At 42.0% G+C, this 23,545-nt stretch overlaps 1 protein-coding gene across 1 annotated transcript in view; it reads left to right on the top strand.

Annotated features, from left to right (window-relative positions):
- Positions 1-23,545, top strand: part of fras1 (Fraser extracellular matrix complex subunit 1) — a 786,018-nt gene that overhangs the window by 447,016 nt on the left and 315,457 nt on the right. The window contains exons 21-25 of the mRNA XM_034171199.1: positions 9,678-9,824; positions 11,287-11,433; positions 13,695-13,835; positions 15,470-15,610; positions 16,704-16,844. Coding sequence (XP_034027090.1) covers positions 9,678-9,824; positions 11,287-11,433; positions 13,695-13,835; positions 15,470-15,610; positions 16,704-16,844 — 717 coding nt within the window. The remainder of the gene's footprint in view (positions 1-9,677; positions 9,825-11,286; positions 11,434-13,694; positions 13,836-15,469; positions 15,611-16,703; positions 16,845-23,545) is intronic.

The raw sequence follows: 23,545 nt of genomic DNA, 5'->3' as shown, positions 1-23,545 counted from the left end.
ACACAGTATGTTGCTCACTTGGACCCATAGGTGCAACCGGAAAAGATGGAGGGGGCGGGCATTTATAAGAAAGACTAAACATTTATATGAATGAGTGTTTATCCACACCATGCCGGCACACACCTGCTATCATCGCCACCACCAATCTCCTCCTGCTCCTGTGCCACCTTCATGGCTGCAGGAGCCTCATTTTCACTGTACGACTCTGACACCACCTGCTGCTACTGAGAGGAACCCGCAGACGCCCCTGCTTGGCTGACCCCCGTAGCAAACATCTCTCAAATTTTTCTACTGGTAGCAGCATCGCGAGAGCTTTTTTCTTTTCCCTGTTTTTCTGCACCACCTTTCCATCTTTCCAGTTTTTATCCATCTTGTGACTCACTTTGTTTTTTTGTGTTCTGCTGTGTTCTCCTGCTTTGTTTCTCTCTCTCATCATGACTGCTCATTATTAAAGGTGATTGGATGAGAGTGGGATCTAGAACATGTGTGGGTGGAACTCCTGGGCCTCTGTAGCCTATCATAGGGCCACAATTGGGTTAGGTATTCTTTTGACAGACAAGCTATGTCTGCAGGCTGCAGCTGAGCTCTGTGGGCCAGTACATTTTCTCTCTGTGGGACAGAATTACCATGGCAAGGTGCAGCAAAAAAAAAAAAAAAAACCAAACAGGCAGCCATCAGCCCATTATGGGACAAGAACTAAGGAGTGGCAAACTGGGCTAGCGGTCCCCATATTTAAAAAGGAGGACCAGAAAGTGTGTGCCAATTATAGCAGTATCACACTACTCAGCCTCCCTGGTAAAGTCTACTCCAGGGTGCTGGAAAGGACGGTTCATCTGATAGTCAAACCTCTGATTGAAGAGGAACAATGCGGGTTCCGTCCTGGTCGTGGAACAACCGACCAGCTCTTCACTCTCACAAGCATCCTGGAGGGTGCCTGGGAGTATGCCCATCCAGTCTACATGTGTTTTGTTTATTTGGAGAAGGTGTATGATTGAGTACCCCGGGAGATACCGTGGAAGGTGCTTTGGGAGTATGGAGTGAGGGGCCCCTTCTCAGGGTCATCCAATTCTATACTCACGAAATGAGAGCTGTGTTCAGGTGCTCTGTAGTAAGTTGGACCCGTTTCCAGTGGGGGTTGGCCTCTGCCAGGGCTGCGTTTTCATACCGATCCTGTTTGTGATATTCGTGGACTGGATATCGAGGCGTAGTCGGGGGGAGGAAGGTTTTCAGTTTGGTGGACTTAGAGTCTCATCACTGCTTTTTGCAGATGATGTGGTCCTGTTGGCTTCATCGGCTTGTGATCTTAAACACTCACTGGATCGGTTCACAGCCGAGTGTGAAGCAACTGGGATGAGGATCAGCACCTCTAAATCTGAGGCCATGGTTCTCAGTGGGAAACTGATGGATTGCTGACTCCGGGTAGTGAATGAGGTGAAGGAGTTCAAGTACCTCAGGGTCTTGTTCAGGAGTGAGGGGACAGTGGAGCATCAGATTGGCCGGAAAATCAGAGCAGCAAGAATGGTATTGCATTTGCTCTACCGTACTGTTGTGACGAAAAGGGAGCTGAGCCAAAAGGCAAAGCTCTTGATTCACTGGTCAGTCTGTCTTCCTACTCTCACCTATGGTCATAAGGCTTGGGTCATGACCGAAATGGGTTTACTCAGGAGGGTGGCTGGTGTCTCCCTTAGAGATAAGGTTCTGTTAGGGGCTCAGGGAAGACCCACTGCTCCTTTGAGTTGAAAGGAGCCAGCTGAGGTGGTTCAGGCATCTGGTAAGGATGCCCCTTGGGTGCCTCAATAGGGAGGTGCTCCTGGCATGTCCAGTTGGTAGGAGACTCCGGGGAAGACCCAGGACTGGGTGGACAGATTATATCTCCACACTGGCTTGTGAAGGCCTTGGAATCCCTCAGTCAGAGGTGGTTAATGTGGCCCAGGAAAGGGAAATTTGAGATCCCATGCTGGAACTGTTGCCCCATGACCTGGTCCCAGATAAGTGGTTGAAGATAAGTCATGGGTCAGTAGGAACTACCACCAATCACACAGAATGGATAAACAAACGACAGAATTCAGCCCAGATGAGCCCAGAGAGAACACACCAAAAAAGAACTGCTGTATCAATGAGAAAAAGTGATGTAACAATTTGTATAGATTTTTAAGTTATTTTAACTTTGTCATTTCTAGGTTAATGCCACAAGACCTCTCTAGTTAATTTGAAATAACTTCAAAAAACCTATGCAAATTGTTACAGCACTTTTTCTCGTTGAGACAGCGGTTCTTTTTTAGAGTGTGCAGAGCAGTATAGTGAGAACTGAAATCAGAATGTATGTGTTTAAGCTGTAGATCTGTTGGGGGGTTTTTAAATAAGAGGTTATATTAAAGTTTATGAGCTGTGTTCAATGTTGTTTGGAATTTGTACTTGTGCATATTTCCTTCTTTTATTTTCATTTCACTGTGAGGGTAATAGAAATTGCCACCAATTATCCACATTCGCAAAGCTTTTCAATCACAGAGAGAATCCTGCCCTACAGGTCCTTCATGCTGTATGTCCTACATACTACATGTCTTACATTCTACATTATACTGTATGCTACATTCATTATACTGTAAGCACATTCGACATGCTGTATGTCCTACACACTGTATGCCCTACATGCTGTACGCCCTACATACTGTACGCCCTACACGCTGTACACCCTACACGCTGTATGCCCTACATGCTGTATGTCCTACATGCAGTATGCCCTACATGCTGTACATCCTACACGCTGTATGCCCTACACGCTGTATGTCCTACATGCAGTATGTCCTACATGCTGTATGCGGACCCGGTGCCACGAGGGGGCGTTTGGGGCGACGCTTCCTCACGTCATCAACCCCGCCCCCTCGGATGTGAGAGTTATCAAAAAATAAAAAAGAAAGAAAAAGAAATACTGGAAAATATAGCAAAATATTAGTTATTCAATAATATCACGTATTTAACAAATAAATCAAATTAATTAACTAAAGTAATTAATTTTAAAACAAACGGATATGGCGTGTGTCTGTGTTCAAGCAATTTGATAGGTTGAAGGGCCTTTCACACTGAATACTTTAGGCCAATCCGTCAACGTGTCCCAATCCGTCGACACATCCGATGCATGACGTCAGATGCATCGCTTCGAAAGCGGCAAGGGGGCGGAGATTGCCACGTCACACTCTGGCCGTTTCCACAACCTGAAAAAAGTTCAGTGATCGCCATCTTGAATTTGGGTCGCCTGAACCACAAAAAAGCTTTAAAAAACAGCAGTAGAACGATTCTCCCATCACGCTGCTGGGAGAAGCTTTTTTCAGCTACTTTTCGGAGTGACGCCGACCAAGGGAGGACTGACGACTTGGTGGGATATCGATCGAACTGCAACAGCGGGCTGACCCACTCAGTCCGCAAGTCCCAGTTTGCCCAACGGAGTTTAGTTCTGCAGCTTTATCGAGGTGAGAATAATGTAAAAATAAACCTGACGTTTACTGAACTGCTGTGAAGGTTTAATGATCGGCTAACATTAGCTTAGCCTTTTAGGACAGTTGATCTGAGTGAACGCTTTAATTTCTAAATGGTTCAGTCTTTTTTATTTTTACCAAATTAAGATACAGCTTTTTTCAGAAACCACAAAAGCTCAACTTTAAATAACTTATTTTTTCAGGCATTTTTTCCTTCATTTTTTCCCTTTTTTTTTTTTCCTTTTTTATATATAAAGTGTTTAGTTTCTTTATATTTAAAGAAATATTTTTATTTGTCCCAATCAGGAACATTTGCTGTGCAGACAACCAAACTTCCATTGATGAGCTGAACACCACAAAGTCCAGTCGAAAGAAAACATCTCTGCTCTTCAAAATAGGACAAAAGTGTCTTCAGCAACACCACCAGAGTTCAAAGCTGCAGAAGAGACCTTCATCTGGTCCTGAGAATCCAGCATAACATCACCTGCTTCTAAATAAAAGGCTCTTTCAACAGCAACTATTTTATTATTTTTTAAAAAGCTGTTTCATTTTATATTTTAACAATAAATGAACGGATCATTAAAAATGTCCACAAATCAAAGTCAAAAGACATTTGCACAGGTAGAAGCTCTCCACTTATTGTGCTCAAATTCATATTTTAGAAATGACTGTCCTGATAACATTAAAGGCAATTACATATTTTGACGAAATTACAAGTTGAAATGACCATTAAAAAAATTCATCATGAGGTTTATGTCACTGCAGTCATTGTTAAATTATTTCCTGTTGCATTTATAATAAACATTTGTATTTATTTACAGTGTCTGTTTTTATGGTTGAAATGAGATACAAATAATCTACCAGACTTAAAAAATGTATAAATTTCCATGTTATTTTGTCTAAAAATAAATGTCTGTGGTTCCTTATGTTAAACAAGAAATTATCTAATCTGAAATAACAGGTGGTTTTCATTTACAGATGAAAGGTTTCTAAAGAACCATTTATTGATTTATTTAGCTATTTTAATTACAAGTGTTCTAAACTTTTTTAACAGTAATCAGAAATTCTGAGGTAACAAACAACAACAAAAAACATTTCCAAGGATTTTTCTTCAGAAAAATGCTCTATAAATGAGCAGTCCTGTGACATGTATGTTTTTTAGAGATCAGTGGTTTCTACACCAATCCATTTTGTAGAGATCAGTGGTTTCTGCCACTAGTTTTCCGTGTTTTGGCCCGACGCGTCGTTCCTATTGGACAAAGGTACGTCACAGTTCAGAGTGTCGAAAGTTGGATTGGATTGAACTTTGACTGCATCAGCCTGCCAACAAGCGGCAATGCGCGCTCCCGTCAGAAGCGTCGGTTTAGCTCGGCTTTTGATGCGACGCATCTGACGCATCTAAAAAGCAACGCATCTCATTGAAAATAATGCTTTTTAGACCGATTTTTGACACATTTGACGCATCTGACGTATTCAGTGTGAAAGGCCCTTTACTCAGTCAGTCTCTTACAAAGGTGTAGCCTAAACACACAAGCTTTCCAGGAGCGCACCCAATTCATTACGCACGCTCAGAGGCACGTCCCGTCCGGTGCGCACTTTTTTTGGGGGAGGGGGGGTGACCCCGCCCTCTGTGATAAACTCATCGCCCCCTTAATATTTTTATCTTGCGCCGGGCCTGGCTGTATGTCCTACATACTGTATGGTCTGCATACTGTATGCCCTACATGCTGTGTGTCCTACATGCTGTGTGCTCTACATGCTGTATGCCAGGGGTGGCCAAGTTTGGTCCTCGAGAGCCACCTTCCTGACACTCAGTTGTCTCCCTGCTCCAATACACCTGAATCCAATGAAAGACTCGTGCTGTATGTTCTACATACTGTATGCCCTACATGCTGTATGCCCTACATACTATATGTTCTACATACTGTATGTCCTACATACTGTATGCCCTACATGCTGTATTCCCTACATACTGTATGCCCTACATGCTGTATGTCCTACATGCTGTATGCCCTACATGCTGTATGCTCTACATACTGTATGCCCTACATACTGTATGCCCTACATGCTGTATGTTCTACATACTGTATGCCCTACATGCTGTATGCCCTACATACTATATGTCCTACATGCTGTATGTTCTACATACTGTATGCCCTACATACTGTATGTCCTACATGCTGTATGCCCTACATGCTGTATGCCCTACATACTATATGTCCTACATGCTGTATGTTCTACATACTGTATGCCCTACATACTGTATGTCCTACATGCTGTATGCCCTACATGCTGTATGCCCTACATACTATATGTCCTACATGCTGTATGTTCTACATACTATATGCCCTACATGATGTATGCCCTACATGCTGTATGCCCTACATGCTGTATGCCTTACATACTGTATGTTCTACATACTGTATGCCCTACATGCTGTATGCCCTACATACTGTATGTTCTACATACTGTATGCCCTACATGCTGTATGCCCCACATACTGTATGTCCTACATACTGTATGCCCTACATACTGTATCCTACATGCTGTATGCCCTACATGCTGTATGCGCTACATACTGTATGCCCTACATACTATATGTCCTACATGCTGTATGTTCTACATACTGTATGCCCTACATGATGTATGCCCTACATGCTGTATGCCCTACATACTGTATGTTCTACATACTGTATGCCCTACATGCTGTATGCCCCACATACTGTATGTCCTACATACTGTATGCCCTACATACTGTATCCTACATGCTGTATGCCCTACATGCTGTATGCGCTACATACTGTATGCCCTACATACTATATGTCCTACATGCTGTATGTTCTACATACTGTATGCCCTACATGATGTATGCCCTACATGCTGTATGCCCTACATACTGTATGTTCTACATACTGTATGCCCTACATGCTGTATGTTCTACATACTGTATGCCCTACATGCTGTATGCCCTATGTATGTTCTACATACTGTATACCCTACATGCTGTATGCCCTACATACTGTATGTTCTACATGCTGTATGCTCTACATACTGTATGTTCTACATGCTGTATGCTCTACATACTGTATGCCCTACATGCTGTATGCCCTACATACTGTATGTTCTACATGCTGTATGTTCTACATGCTGTATGCTCTACATATTGTATGCCCTACATACTGTATGTTCTACATACTGTATGCCCTACATGCTGTATGTTCTACATACTGTATGTTCTACATGCTGTATGCCCTACATACTGTATGTCCTACATGCTGTATGTCCTACATGCTGTATGTCTGACATGCTACTGGTGTATGTCCTACATAGTACATGTGTTACACACACTACTACGACACACTATGTCCTACATGCTAATACATACATAATATATACATAATACATAATATATGTTGCATGTCCTACATGCTGCATGTCCTGCATACTATGTCCTTCATGCTAAATATCATACATGCTTCATGTCTTACATGCTACTGGTGTCCTACATAGTACATGTGTTACATGCACTACTATGACACACTGTCATGCTTGGCCCCGGCTCGGGTTTTAGGTCTTAGCCCTTGGCGTATTTCTTTTGTGATTTTCTGGTTTTACTTTTCATTAGTTCATACTTTATCATGTTAGTCTCAGTTTGTTTCTGTTTATTGTTTTGCTTTGTTTATTATTTAGTCACTGCTTTCATTCAGCACCTCATCATTTAGTTTGCAGTCATTCAGTTATTTGTTGCTTTTCCTTGTGTTACACTTTCGTCACTGGTTCATTCTTTGCTTATCATTTATTGTGCAGTTTGTTCACTCTGGGTCTTTTAAGTTACTTTAGTCTTAGTTTACGAGTAGTTCTGTTTATCACATTCGTTGTATAATGCTTAGTCACAGGTTTTTGTTATTTTTCATCTTCAGTATTGCTCACTGGATTATGCTCCCTTTGTCATTTTTCCATTCTTGGTTTATCTTGTTTTATTAATTGCACGATTCCGTAGTCACCGGTTTTGTTTTGTCTCTGTTTGCATATACCAGGGGTGGCCAAGTTCGGTCCTCGAGAGCCACATTCCTGACACTCTTAGTTGTCTCCCTGATCCAACACACCTGAATCCAATAAAAGGCTCATTAAAAGTCTGCTAACGTGCCTTTCATTGGATTCAGGTGTGTTGGAGCAGGGAGACAACTAAGAGTGTCAGGAATGTGGCTCTTGAGGACCGAACTTGGCCACCCCTGGCATATACTGTAGTTTGTTCTGCCAGGTTGTGTTTTCATTATTTCTCCTTTAGTTATCATCTGTTTATTTTTGCAGTTCTCGTGGTCCCGCTCTGTCTGGTCTTGTTAATATATTATTCGGTCCTTAGATTCCATTTTATCTCTGCTCATAGTTCTCTGTTTCCCTCACGCCCATCCGAGTATGTTCTCACTCCTCATCACTGCAACTGCCATTTTGTCTTTGTCTCTCACTTTGATTCTGTCTGGTTTGTGTTTTCATTCACTCCCACTCTTGCACCTGCTCACGTGTCTTTGTCTCGTTCATCACTCCACTCTGTGCTTTTCTTCACTATCTTGCACTGTGCTCAATCTTTGTCTTCCCCGGTCACGCCCTGTTCCAGAGACTTCCACACACCTGCTTCACATCACCCTGATATGTTTGCTCCTTATTTAAGCCCTCACAGTTCCACAGTTCACTGCCTGATTGTTGACTTTGTTCACTCTCTCGCCTTTAGTTCATGTCCTGTTTGCTTCTTAGTGTTTTGACCTTGCTTGTTTGCTCCGTCCTCTGCCTGGTCTTAATCCTGAACTCAGCTTGTATTTTGACTCTACCTCTGTTTTGCCTGTGATACTCCTCGACGCCATTGGTATGACCTCAGCTTGTATTTTTGATCACGTCCCAGCCTGTACCTTGTCTGATACCTCTGCCTCATTATCTGATTACCCGTGTACCGACTCTACTGCGTGGTTACCAGATTAAGCCTTTTATTCATCACAACCAGCCATGTCTGAGAGTTTGCATTGGTCTCCACCTGTTTCCTGTGTCAATCCATCACGAGCCCTGACACACACTATGTTCTACATGCTGTATGTGCTACATGCTACATGTCTTACATTCTACATTATACTGTATGCTACATATGCACATTCTACATGCTGTATGTCCTACATAATATACATTCTATATGCTGTATGTCCTGCATACTATGTCCTTCATGCTAAATATTGTGCATGCTGCATGTCTGACATGCTACTGGTATCCTCCATAGTACATGTGTTACATGCACTACTACGACACACTATGCCCTACATTCTGAATGTCCTGTGTGCTGTATGTATGTCAAATACATATTGCATAGATATCCTATGTGTCTGCTCTCACAATCAGAAGATAGTAATGATGGGAAAGTCAAGCTTGCAGGGAAAACTTCTCTGAAATGATTTTGTTCAGCATCAGCCAACCAACTTAAAGATGTTTTGATGATGGAGACCTGTTGACATGGTAACACATTTTAACTCACCCCAGTGCTGATCAGGCTATAAATAGAAAGTGGCCACTGCAGGAATATTCTCCATTTCAGATGCATCTTTGCTCTCTGCTGTAAAACATATTTTATAATGTTTACTCTTCATCTTGTGGAGGTTTTATTATCTGGGCAGCAAAAGCTTTTGACTGATGTCTTGAGGTGTTGCTTGAAAATGTCTTCCTGGTGCCATTTATTTTGAGAAGTGTGCGAGTAGCCTCACAGCGTGAGGTATAAACATACCTGACTGATTAATGGTATTACTATGACACAATAATACGGTATAAAAGCACCCTGTGTTATGTCAGGCCCCCTGCAGCTCGGAACAACGGTTACCTTCAACGGTCATGTGATATTCTGAGAAAAAAGGCATTGCGATCTGTGGAGAAGTCCTTCACAAGTCTCTCGCCAACGTTTACGACATTATTTTTAACTTTCACAAGGCTGACGCCAAATCAGTTTCTGTCCTGTCAGTCTGCAGCAGTCTGAATTTACAGCTTCGCCTCCATCAGCTGAACCAGAAAAAGGCCTTTTTACTGAAGCGGAGCTTTAAATTATTTTGTCATTTCACCAAATAACCTTCACACAGTTTTTCCAAGTGACACCTGAACAAATAGAAACAATGCGTGCACACACACACACACACACACACACTCTCAAATCGCTGTCTTTTTCTCTTTCCTCAGGATGTCATCCATCATGTAAGACATGCAGAGGGGCGGGGCCTCTCTCCTGTACCGCCTGCCCCGCCTACAGCGTTCTGTTGCCCTTGGGCCTCTGTGCTCCCAAATGTCCACTGGGTTACTATGACAACGGTCAGAAGGTTTGTCAGGGTAAGTAGGATGACATCACAGCTCCTCAGCTGAACGCATTTTACGAACATTTACCGGAGACCTCATCCCGCTGCGCCACAAGGTGTGAACAGAAAATGCTCATCAGACATGAGTGTCGAAAAACAGCAGGTGGCAGCAAACCTTCACAGTATCATGACCGCTTGAGGGTGGGGCTTAATGGGGAATTTGCCCCACTACAAAAATTACAGTTACCATTGTTTTTTGCTTAAATTTCTCAGCACCAGCAACACAGCTTTCTGATGCATCCTGTCCTATAGCACCCCCTGTCTTTAAAGTATCCATGAGAGTTCATTTACACAAAATGTTTGTACTCTTTACCCTGCACATCAGGGAAGTGGCAACAGCAGGATATTGATTTCACTTTTGTGTGTGTGTGAGTGTGTATGTGTGTGTGGACAAGATAACTCAAAAATGGCTGGACAGATTTTCTTTAAACCTGGTGGGAATATTACTTGGGAAGATCTCTAGAGGTGATTAGGTTTTGGAGTATTTTAGTTAAACGTTAAGGGAAACATGGTACAATTTAGTTAGTTAGTTAGTTAGTTAGTTAGTTAGTTAGTTTTAAAAAATATCTCAACAACCAAGAAGCCTTAATGGATCAAACTTTGTAGAAATATTACTTGAAAAGATATCTGGAGTTAATTTTGGAGTTGTTTGGTTCAAGGTCAAGGTTAATGTTAAGCTTCTGGAATGGCTTTCCCAAAGCCCCGACCTTACATCTATAAATTTATGGACTATGCTTTAAAGCTGGATCCGTGCCAAGAACCCAACCAATTTAAATGAACTCTACCAATTCTGTTAAGAAGAGTGACCAATAATCCAGACAGAATTATGCCAGAAGCTTGTTGGTGGCTCTCCAAAGGCTGTCATTGGTTGAGGTGCAGTTTTTTGAGGGACATGTAACCAAATATTAGTTTGAGCCTGTTTGTATAATTTTGACTCTGTGTGGATTAGAGAAGGTAATTCAAACATGTGTGCCCAATTCTTGTTTTTATCATAAATAGCTCAAAATTATCACAACATTCAAGCCCATGGTGAGTGTATGTAAATGTCAGGCCACAATGTATGTCTGCATTAAAACGTACGTGATTTTAATTTAAAATGCATCTGTGCATATTGACGACAACAGTCATGCACTCACCTCGGCCCCACCAAGAAGAAACCTCTGTAGCCGCCGCTGTTCCACATAAGCAGAAAGCTGGATGAACCCGTCCACCGCCACGTGTGACTGTGATAATTATGGCGGTGTTTATGCTTTATGATGGATGTTTACGGTGCGATCCAAGTGCACAGCGGACAACGATGACAGCAAAAGATGATTGATTTTACTATCAACACAGGAGTGTTTGGCAGGTGTGTATTTTGCGTTCTGCAACTCTCCTCTGGTCTCTAAATGAACCTGCTTTTTGTTTTTGTTTTGTTTCTTTGTTTGTTTTTGTAGCGTGCGACAGTCAGTGTCTGACATGCGACGCTGCTGGAGTTTGCACATCCTGCCGCGACCCGACTAAGGTGCTGCTGTTTGGAGAGTGCCAGTACGACACCTGCGCCCATCAGTACTACCTCAACACCACGACTCGTGCATGCAGAGGTAGGCTGGAATCGCCATGACAACACCCCCTCTCCCCACACACACGCACACACGGCATTAATAATCATGATATGTAGTGCACCTTTTTAGACTTACATAGATGACTCCACATCCATTTGTGCGCTGTGCTGCGTGCAGTTTATTGGTCCATCAGTCACGTAAGAACTGTTCGATGAGCGACATATGAATTCTAAATGATGTGCGCCGCTTTCTGCACAGCTTTCAATCCACAGGCGAGTTCTTAGTAATTTGACCTCAGCGGACCGTCTCTGCACTGCGTAACTCCAACATAAACTAAGTCTTTTAATTTGTTTAATTAAGCACTAGCGACTCAGCCACAGTTCATTTGTTTCTTGCCAACTCACAAACAAAACACACCAGAATATGTTTCGATCCATTTGTGTTTGTGGATCCACACCCTAAAAATGTTGCGGTTTAATTGGTGTTTGGATGACTTCTGCCAGAGTGGTGCAAATGTAAAATTTTAACATAATGAATCTGATTCATAGAGGCTACTGGGAGCCTCAAACAAAGAGTAGAGAAAGTTATTGATATTTTAGCTGCAATAGCAACATGTGGCCACATCGTGTTGATTTAGAGAATATTCACACCTTTCTGTAAATTCTATAGGAGTTGAAAGTGAGTCTGACTCTTAGAAAGTGTGAAAAATTATATCAGGTGTAATTCCTCCAAAAGGCCAGCATTAGAAAGCCTGGCATTAGACAACACTGCACATTATTTGAGTTGGCTCATTCTGCATTTTCAAAAGATAGCAATCAGTGTTTCAGATGCAGTTCTGCCAAAAGGCCACATGGTGTCAATAGACAAATGGTGTAACCAAGAGTTAATAATTACCTATTGTAAATTAAAACCACTGAGCAATTCCTAAGGGTACTATCTTACTGGGCTGCAACTGTTGGAGAGTAGATGGATAGGTGAAATTGTGACAAAACACAAAACCAATTTTATATTTATTATTTATAGGGCTGTGCCTTCCTGGCTACAGTTGGTGGAATTTCCACAGCTTCTTTTCACATAACAGCAGGACAGTAGCAGCCCACAGACGTCCTGAGCACTTTGTTTGCAAACGTGTCATCATTTCAGCCATGAGTAGCATTTGACATCCATGAAAGTGCCCTGCCACATTCACGCATAAATCAGTGAGATCCTGGCACCTGTGAAAGCCCAACCTCGACATTTGTGAGAGTGCTGCATGGCATTTGAGCAACACTCACCGGATATGTATGCAGAATTTTCAGCGCAAGTCCAGGCGATATTTGGCCCACATTTGGGTGACATGCGCTAACATGTTGTTTGTACAAATTCAGTGAGATATCAAATGAGAATTTGTCGCTGATTTGCGTCTCCAACTACTCTCCAACAGTCGTGGCCCAGTGAGGTAACACCCTAAGCTGGAGCTCCAGAGAAACAGTCTAATAGCCTCCGGTGTGATTATTGAAGGCCCTTTCATGTGAGGGTTTCTTTGCTCAAACAAAACCTCAAAGGCAACAATTTCTTTCAATATAATGAGATTTTTCCGCATATACCAAACTTAAAGGAAATCGTCCCTTGCAGCGGAAGCGCCACTTCCCATGTCTGTTATGGGATTAGTGGCTAAGGTGTCTGCTAGCAGTTAGATTCATGGTTTGACTTCAGTCTCAACATCTCAACAGGTGGTTTTAGACATGTGGCCTGTTTTGATGTGTCGATCCCTCCAGCTATCCACTAATCCCCAGAATCCTGCGTGAACCCAGAGCTTTGAAAAAGCTGCCCGTTCTCATCGCTGCTGGCCGTGCTGTTGAGGAACTCCTGAACGTAGAGTTTATGGTCACAGAGGACCTTCTGGAAGTTTATGCCAGTTTGTTGAGTGTGGAACCATTAAATTACCTCTGAGTTCCTTTAGGATCTACAAAGAAGCCCCGTGGATGTTTGTGTTTCCTCACTGTCAGTTTTGGTTGATCACAAGAGTTTGTCACCTAAACTAAAGGAAATCTGATGACTTTGAAACAAGCTTAAGCTGAAGTGGTTTAAGGTTAACACTGTAATGTAACATATATAAAAATGTCATGTTTTCAAAGTTCTGTTCAGTGTGATTGATCTAATTGTAGTACATTAGTTTAAATTATACTGTATTGTTAAATTACAGCAAAAGAAAAGAAAAACACAAATGAATAGTTGTGCAGATGTTCAGGTTCAAATTAAATCCTCTGAAGATTTTGTGAATCTTATCCTCCCTCTGCTTGCTATGGTCGTGATTCCAGAGTGTGACTGGAGCTGTAACTCCTGTAGAGGTCCTCTACGCACCGACTGCCTGCAGTGCATGGAGGGATACGTTCTGCAGGATGGCGTGTGCACCCAGGGGTGCTCCCCCGGCTCTTATCAGGATGGAGACAGATGCCTCGGTCAGTATGTGTGCATGTGGTCGCCACAACTCTTTTTCACACCCAACTCCTCACATATTTGCCCTTGGTCAGTGCCTCTGTCCGCCACTACGTGACAGGTTAGGTCGCTCCATCAGGTCATTGAAGGACAGGTGGGGGAGTTGCATTTTTTTTTTTTTGACAGCAGCGCCATCGAGGTACACTGATCTATATTTTCCTAATGGTTAGGTTCCACAACTCGTTACATATTGATGTTTGGTCAGAACGAACTGCTGTCTCTGTTTTTAGCATATTCCCCTCTAGCTGTACTTTTGACAGTCAGCAGTTTTTGGAAAAAAACAAAATATTGTCATACAGGGATGCAACTAACCATTATTTTAATTTTTGGATTATCTATTGATTATTTTTTCAAATTGTTTGCACCATAAAATGTAGAAAACATCGATCCTTCTGTCCATCCATCGGCTATCCATCTAATCCTCTGAGTTCCTTCTAGAACTGGGAAGTGTGAGATCCACAGGGAACTGTGGAAATCCGGAGTGTGCTAAGGACTTCTGGAAGAATCTAATGGATGAACTCTGGAGAATATTCCTTCTATCACTAAATTAGTTCTGAACACTGACTCGCCAATTATATTCTATTTTCCGAGAATCTGCTCTTCACCATTTCTATGTTTTTTGAGCCATCAGACATTGCAACCACTGGACTCGGGATGAGTATGGTTACTTAGTTGTTACCTCCGCCAAGAAGGTTATGTTTTCGGTCGCGTCCGTTTGTTTGTTTGTTGATTGGTTGGTTGGATTGTTAGCAGGATTACTCAAAAACTCCTCAACGGATTTCAATGAAATTTTTACCAGGGGTGTATGTTGGCCTAACTTAGAAGTCCTTAAATTTTGGTAATGATCCGGAACACGATCTGGAGCCAGTAATTTTTTTAAAGGATTCTTTATCATTGCAGGATAGGGCCAGTTTCAACATTTTTGCATCTAACTTCATGAAGACAGGTCACAAAGGCTGAACAAAAATTAAGTTACAACATAACAATAATTTAGCATTTGTTTCTCCTCATTGAATAAACTTATTAAAAAATTAAAAAAAAACTTGTGTAATTCATGCAGTTTCTCTTTATAAATACATTTTCTGAAGATCTCAGGGTTTAACCACTGAATCTGAAACATGACAGTAGATGCGTGAAACGACGTGGAATAAGTCTCTTTGCGAAAGGGTATTAATTTCTCCACTGTGAGATCAATAAAGTCTATCTAATCTAATGTAATTCCATGTGATGTCAGTGACCCTATGGCCTTGGCGGAGGTTTGCACTCTCCAAGTGCTTCTAGTTTCCTTTGCTTTGTTTTGTTGATTTTTGTTGTTGTTGTTGGTATGGCCAAAGCAGATGGTCACCCCACCGAGTCTGGTCTGTTTGAGGTTCCTTCCTGTAATCCACAAATAAATAAATAACACCGGAGGGAGTTTTCCTGGCCACTGTTGGCATTCTGCTGCTTGCTTAGGGGGTAGGTAAGGTTAGACATTACTTACTTAATTGAATTGAATTAAAAAAGGGTACCTCCTCAAATGTCTTGTTTTGTCCACAATCCAAAAACCACCATGCTGGCAGGTTGGACGTGAAATCCAAGTGGTTCTTGCTCTCCACAGACTGTGACGATCACTGTTTGGACTGCCAGAGTCCTGGCCAGTGCCGCCAGTGTCAGCCTCCCTACGCCATCCTGCAGGGCCAGTGCGTCCTCACGTGTAGCAGGAACTACTTTCTCGATGTCACCTCTCAACTTTGCAAACGTAAGACTGAGGAATTTCCCAAGTGCCATCTTTTGTTTAGATCCTGATTAATCTATAACCTACCTTTTAATTGAGTTTATATACTCGTATTAGCTTGTGGTCCTGCTAGTAATACTTCATGTTAGGATTAAAGTGCATCTCATGCGTGCTAATTTTAGCATGGTTAATGCTACTGCAATTTGGCAAAGCCTACTGCTGACAGAGTATCTAAAGACTTCTGGCCATTATGATCTATGTTCTGGTCTGGCCATTATGGTCTGTTCCAGGATCCACTCATTGAGCTCTGCTGAATGTCTCTGCATTTCAGTCATGATGGATTGATTGACACTGCTAACAAACCAAAAATATGAAAATTCTTTAGATTAAGAGAAGGTTATTGATAAAAACAACAAATGTCAACATTACCCCCCATCAATGATGAATGTTAGTGGCTTTGAAAGTAGTTTTTTAGATTAAAAATGCTTTCACTGACCTTGACCTTTACCTTCTCAAGCTTACAATCAGTTAATTTAATAACACTCAGGGATGAATTGTTCACTATGTTCACTGACTAGCTTTTGAGTTGAGTAAAATTATACAGTTTTAGAATGTGCATGTAACAGGCAATCAGAAATGGATGATTCTATTTTCCTGGAAGCCACCATAGTGACCACCTGGGATTTGTAAAAATGGCGGCTTAAATGTACATGTGGGCAAACTCACAAATACATATCCAAGATGGCCATCCATAAATGTGACTTTGCACACATTTACATTTTTTGTAATTAGCACCACCTTGGCCCTGAAAATGCGTAATTTAGCCACTGGATTCAATATGCTGTCATCTAGAAGCTGAGATATTGGAAATATCTTATATAATTATTATAAACCCCCAGTTTATAAATCCAAGATGGCCACCATGGTGACTTCTGTGAAATTTGAATTGTCTATTTTCTGATTGGTTGTTGCCTGCAATTTAAAAAATCTGTTGTGTTACTAATCTCTACAAAATTCAAACGAAATTATGTAATGAACCTGATTTAAAAATGAAAAATTTGTTGACTACTGTTGTAAAGAGTGAAAAGTCTTTCTGACTGATCCGCGTCTTTCATAGCTTGCTCGTCTGACTGTGTGCTGTGTGACGGGGTCGGTCGCTGTCAGGCGTGTCATGACCAAACCTACCTCATGGAAGGATACTGCACCCCCGACTGTGGGCATGGATACTACGCAGACCTGAAGACCAGGACTTGCCATGGTAACATCATCATCCATATCCGTGTCAAGCTGTTACATTATTATTGTCCAAAATGAGCATAATTACATGGGTGATTATCATAATTATTCCAAATGGCTAATTAGTGTCAGTTTCTCATATATGACATTTCTGTTGGATATCTCCCCTACAGCCCCTTGCAAAAATTCTGGAGTCAACACACTTAGAGGATGTTCAACTAGTTTGTTTACTTTGTATAAAATACACAAATTACAGATAAGACACACAAAAAATTGCTCAGTAGTTAAACGTTTTGATGTTAGGAATTGTATCTCAAACATCTTTCACCATATGGCATTTGCTTTGGCCCAGTGAGCTTCATGGTTTGTGTAGTACTTCTTCATTCTTTCATATCAGGTTGAGGAAACATTTTTAATCATAAACAATCACAGATCTTCTCTGGTTCTTTTGATGCCTGAATCCTGAGTCACAGACTTCACAAATGGGCAAACAACTGGATGGTTCCAACTTTCTTAACTCATAGCTGATTAATTTTTCCAGGACTGGGTCTTGTCATGGATGGGTTAATTTCCAATTAAAATTTTTAATCAGATTGAGATTATTATTGCAGGTTATCGTATATGTTAAATTACTCAACACAAACCCCAGATTCTGCTAATTTGTTTTAATTTGTTTTGTGGTGCATTTTGTATTTTCAGGTAGGGCTGTAACTAGTGATTATTTTCATTATTGATAAGTCTGTTGGTGAGTTTCTCAATTAATCGCTTTATTGTTTGAGCATGAAATGTCAAAAATGGCAACAAAAAAAAAATGTTGGTTGTTTCTGAAAGCCTAAGATGAGACTCTCAAATTTCTTGTTTTGTACAAAACACAAGATAGTCCATTTACTGTCAGTGACAAGGAAAGAAACAATGAAAGAAACCAGAAAATATTCATATTTAAGAAGCCAAAATTGTGGGTAAGACTGTTTGGAGATGGCACAGAGGTGAGATTGAGATGGTTTGGCCATGTGCAGAAGAGGACTGTAGGGTATATAGGGAGAAGGATGCTGAAGATGGAGCTGAGCAGGTTGGAAGGGAAAGGGATGCTGAAGAGGAGGTTTATGGATGTGCTGCAGGAGGACATGGAGGTGGTTTTGGAGATGCAGAGAACAGGGGGAGATAGAGATATGGACTTAGTCATTCTCCTAAAATGCCTACTACCAAAGCTGCTGTTGTAGGTCACCAAGTAGCATCCAGACCTCACAGCTGTATAAGAAGACACGAGTCATATAAAAAGACACTCAATGTAGATATTTGTGAGTTGCGATGAAATTATTTAAAATCTGTTGTGAAATTTCACCTCAAAAGGGACACTGTGACCGGTGGCTTATTTTTGAATCTATTTGATCATCTGGGCCTAGAACGGGAATCAGCAATTCAATTAAACAGTACAAAAATCAAGAGCGCAGCATAAATAATACAAAATTACTCAAGATGTCACCAACAAATCCACGTGGGGGTTGCTAGGCAACAGGTACGTTAAAGTGACGTGTGCATCTGTGAGTCTGACACGGACTGCGGCGCTCCGTCAGCCCATAAGAGGAGCTTTGGTGGTTTAAAACCATCTGGTGGAAAGCACAGATCAGCAGCAAGTCACCGAAGAGTTTGTTTACCGAGGGGTGAGTGCGCATTGACACATCGGGGGTGCACATGACAAACACCAGCAGCATGTAATGTGCACCACATGGGGAGTGCTTTATTAAAAATTGCCAGCAAAAAAAAAAAGCAATGCTTTTTATGCAAGTATGTTATGCAGCCAAACACAAACCAGGTCACTTCCATCAATGGGAAATGTGGTTTAGTTTTGAATTTTTATAATCATGAATGGGTTGGATTATTTACCGTATGTTTCCATGTGTAGGTAAAACACTGGCTGCACATGATCCCTGTGAAGAGCTTGCACTCACAGGTTTATATTAACCTCCTGGGGCAAAGGACATTTTCTTGAGTTTAATGAGTGATGAGTAATTTCCATTTTAAGGCACTTGCTGTTTCTCAAGTATTGCATATCAAAACATTCAGAACAATTTCAGATGTCTGAATGGGAGAAAAAAAAGTGTCTAAAACACTCCATAATATATTGAATTTTGCTCTAAAGTTGAAAATATGAAATGTGTTTTGAGAATTCTTTATATCTTCAGTGAATATACTTTTTTATTCATGTGGAGAAACTTTTTTGATGTTAAAAATGGGTTTAACAAAGTGTTCATCTTACAAAAGTAGTGAAACATCCATCCATTTTTCTTCCGCTTTATCCGGAGTCGGGTCGCGGGGGCAGCAGCTCAAGCAAAGCCGCCCAGACCTCCCGATCCACACACACCTCCCCCAGCTCCTCCGGGGGAACCCCAAGGCGTTTCCAAGCCAGCCGAGAGATGTAGTCCCTCCAGCGTGTCCTGGGTCTTCCCCGGGGCTTCCTCCCAGTGGGACGTGCCCAGAACACCTCTCCAGCGAGGTGTCCAGGGGGCATCCGGAAAAGATGCCCAAGCCACCTCAACTGACTCCTTTCGATCTGGAGGAGCAGCGGCTCGACTCCGGGCTCCTCCCGAGTGACCGAGCTCCTCACCCTATCTCTAAGGGAGCGCCCAGCCACCCTGCAGAGGAAACTCATCTCGGCCGCTTGTACTCGCGATCTCGTTCTTTCGGTCATCAGCCAAATCTCATGACCATAGGTGAGGATCGGAACGTAGATCGATTGGTAAATCGAGAGCTTTGCCCCCCTACTCAGCTCTCTCTTCACCACGACGGTCCGATACAGCGACCGCATCACTGCAGATGCTGCACCGATCCGTCTATCGATCTCACGCTCCATCCGTCCCTCACTCGTGAACAAGACCCCGAGATACTTAAACTCCTCCACTTGAGGCAAGGACACTCCACCGACCCTAAGAGGGCAAAGCACCTTTTTCCGGTCAAGAACCATGGCCTCGGATTTGGAGGTGCTGATTTTCATCCCGGACGCTTCACACTCGGCTGCAAACCGCCCCAGTGCATGCTGAAGGTCCTGATTTGACGAAGCCAACAGAACCACATCGTCCGCAAACAGCAGAGACGAGCTTCTGTGGTTCCTAAACCAGACCCCCTCTACACCCTGGCTGCACCTAGAAATTCTGTCCATAAAAATAATGAACAGAACTGGTGACAAAGGGCAGCCCTGGAAACAGGTTTGACTTACTATCGGCAATGCGAACCAAGCTCCTGCTGCGGTCGTACAGGGACCGGATAGCCCTTAGCAAAGGACCCCGGACCCTGTACTCCCGGAGCACTCCCCACAGGGTGCGCCGAGGGACACGGTCGAATGCCTTCTCCAGATCCACAAAACACATGTGGACTGGTTGGGCAAACTCCCATGAACCCTCAAGCACCCGATGGAGCGTGTAGAGCTGATCCAGTGTGCCGCGACCAGGACGAAAACCACACTGCTCCTCCTGAATCCAAGGTTCGACCTCGGTCGAACCACAGGTAGTGAAACATATGAAAACATTTTTAAACAATGTATAATAAATAAAAATAAAAAAGTGCACCATGCAGTGCATCAGTGCTACCCACTGGGAGCAACACCACAGAGATATGGAACATTCCAAAACAGTATATTTGTACAATAACATTGCTTATCTGCCTGCTGTCTGCTGCTGCTGTCAAATAATTCCTTTTTGTGATTAATACAATCAATTGTTGATAAAGTGCAGCCTCTTACAGGGAAAGAAAGGAGACACACCCATGTGTCCTTCTCTGGTCTCTAGGATTGGCTGTAAATTAAAAAGATGCATTTTTGAGCATTGAATTTGTAGTTTCAGGAAGTTGCTAAATTAAATCTCTGTGACATTCTGTTGCTGACCTGTGAATAGAAATATGATGAAATATGGTGACGTCACAGGAACAAAGTGCGCAACTCCTTCACTTCAGGGTGGTGTGGTGGAAGACTGATCCTGGAAAACTCTCACTTCTGTCACCTGACTTTGCAATCTAAATAGCAATGCACCAGGTTCAAGCCCATGCTGCTCTGAGTAGCAACCACAGATGACAATGCATTAAGAGACTAAATATACAGCCTCTTTGTAAATCTCATAACGATTTACTTTGTTGTAGACATTAAAAGATATGAGCCACTTATTTTCCAAGTAATTGTGCATTAAGTGGACCTAATGGATGAAGCTACCGACAGCTGATAAAAGTGCTAATGCTGTTAGCATATAACCAAGGGCGTAGGTTTGGTCTCAGCTTTGGTAGGGACAATACCCCCCCGGCCCCCCTGCCCACCACCACCCCCTAACCCACTCACACCATTAGACACACAAGTACAGCATAATACATAACATATGATGACACTTTATTAATATTTAACACTTTATTTACATTATTAAGTGTGTAGGCAAACAAACAAATAGCTTAAATAACAAAATTGCACCCAAAATCACTAATCTATTCTATAGGCCTACACCTGAGAGAACAAGACAACAAAAAAATACTTGTGGAGCTAACAAAAAAAAAAAAGTTTTTGCAACCAAGATGTATAATCTATTCTCTTCATCAATAATGCAGTTGTAGGTATCTAGCAACCTAATTTGCCAAAAAAAAAAAAAAAAAAAAACGATTTCCAATTATATATATGGTGTATTACGGTAAACGTAAGCCTGTGATGTCATAACGCAGAGGAAAAACACGGAAGTTTCACACTAGTGTGCCGCTGAGAAAAAAATAAAATAAATAAAAATAAAAAAACTAGTGCGCCGCTGATTCTCATTACCGTAAGTTCTCATATAAGCCCTCACTCTGAAAATTTGACAGCAAGCCAAGAACCCATGCTTTCCAACAGTGCGTTCGGTGACTTTTTGAAACGAGGGAAAGTATGAAAAAGAGCGCAAAAGGTGACAGAAAAGTACAGAGACAGACAGCAAACATAAATGTAGTAATTTTTGAGGAAAAAGGCAGGATGTTTAGTGTCATTTGTGAAGGTGTGTGTGCGTGTTTGTGTGGGTGTGCAGTTTATTTTAAAATGTGGCGCACAGCATTGTTCTCCAGCCCCCCCCCCCCCCGCCCTTCTTGCTTTCTCTGCACCGGAGCAGTGTTGCCAGATATGAAATATGAAACTATCGTACCAAACCTCAAAATGATCGTATTTTGGGAGAAATTATCGTACACAAACAAAACGCATACAACGTAGCTATTTTAGCGTTTCTTTTGTTTAAATTTACAAAGAATTTTATGTCACATTTTTAAACAGTAATTATAGTAATGGGGAAACTATGGCACAAAACAACGCAAATGCACAAGCAAATGCACTACCAGACTAGAAACAATTTTTTTTTTCTGTGAAGGGACACAAACGTGTTAATTACCAGACTAGAAAGAGTCGAATTCAACCTCGAGGTCGCTGTCGTCATCCGATGCCATGGACACTTGTGCAGATTTTGTTGAACACAGAAAAAATGTTGACACCTCCATAAGAAACTTGAACTTTTTATTTTTCTTGTATATCTCTTTGCTCTTGTGTTTTGTTCGTTTGTTATTGCATTTGTTGAAATAAAGTTTCGAAAAAAAAAGTTGGCTGGGGAATCTTCCTGTCACGGCACAGATTGGATGGAACTCATTACCTCCTGTATAGACGGGGGCGGGCTTTCAAATGACGGTCGCCGAAAGCCAGCAGCAGCAGCCCTGTGTGTGGGTGTGTCCTTGATGCCGACTGAGGTGCAGGCGCCTGAAAAATGATTCTTGGGTGTCAGAGAGAGATGCGTGTTTGGGCAACCAACTGAAATTATCGTACATATTGGATTTTTTCCCATTATTGATCGTACATCGTAAGAGGGCAACAACTATCGTACAAATACAATAATTATCGTACATCTGGCAACACTGCACCGGAGCCACCCATCCTCTGTGCTCCGGGACCTCCCACTTTACAAATGAAGCACTGCCTGCACGAGATGCGCTTTGTTTACGTCCATGTGAGAAGAACGTGAGCTAATGAAATTGCAACATGGGTAACCCTGTCACTCTGGCACGTCGAAAACACAAAACCTGACGACTAAAATTATAGTATCGAGTTCGCAGAAAAATAGGTGAATGATTTTGTTATATAAACAAAAATGCTAAATATTGGTAGGGACTATTTTTGCCATCCAAAATATGTGGTTGTGACTGTCCTTATGGTCCATATGCAAACCTACGCCCCTGCATATAACATTAAATCCTACAAGAATTTTACTCATATTGCAGCAGAGATGTCTTAGATGATCTGTTAGGACGTTTCACCACCAACAAGCCAGATTATTCCAGGTGTTTGTCATAAAAATACTCCAAACAAAATGGACATTAGCTGACCTAATTAAACCTTATGTACTGTCCCGGGCTTTGCGTTCTCAGTTTGCAGGACTACTTTGTGTCCCTAGGGTGAATAAGAAGTCTGTGGGTCACAGAGCTTTCTCTTATCATGACCCTGTTCTGTGGAACGATCTCCCTGCATCAATAAAACAGTCAGATTCTGTGGAGACTTTCAAGTCCAGACTTAAGGTGCACTTATTTTCCCTTTCGTATGGCTAACATACTGGTATAGTTTTGTTTTATGCGTTTTACTCTTTTAATTCATTTTATTAGGAAACAGAGCGGGCCACAGCCTCAACTTTACCTAAACTCTGGGTCTTTTAGTGAAGCTTAGGACTAGTGGCCAGCAATCACCTTAGTATT

Source organism: Thalassophryne amazonica, chromosome 5 (assembly GCF_902500255.1).
Source record: "Thalassophryne amazonica chromosome 5, fThaAma1.1, whole genome shotgun sequence".
Taxonomy (NCBI): domain Eukaryota; kingdom Metazoa; phylum Chordata; class Actinopteri; order Batrachoidiformes; family Batrachoididae; genus Thalassophryne; species Thalassophryne amazonica.
This window is presented reverse-complemented; position numbering and strand designations above follow the sequence as displayed.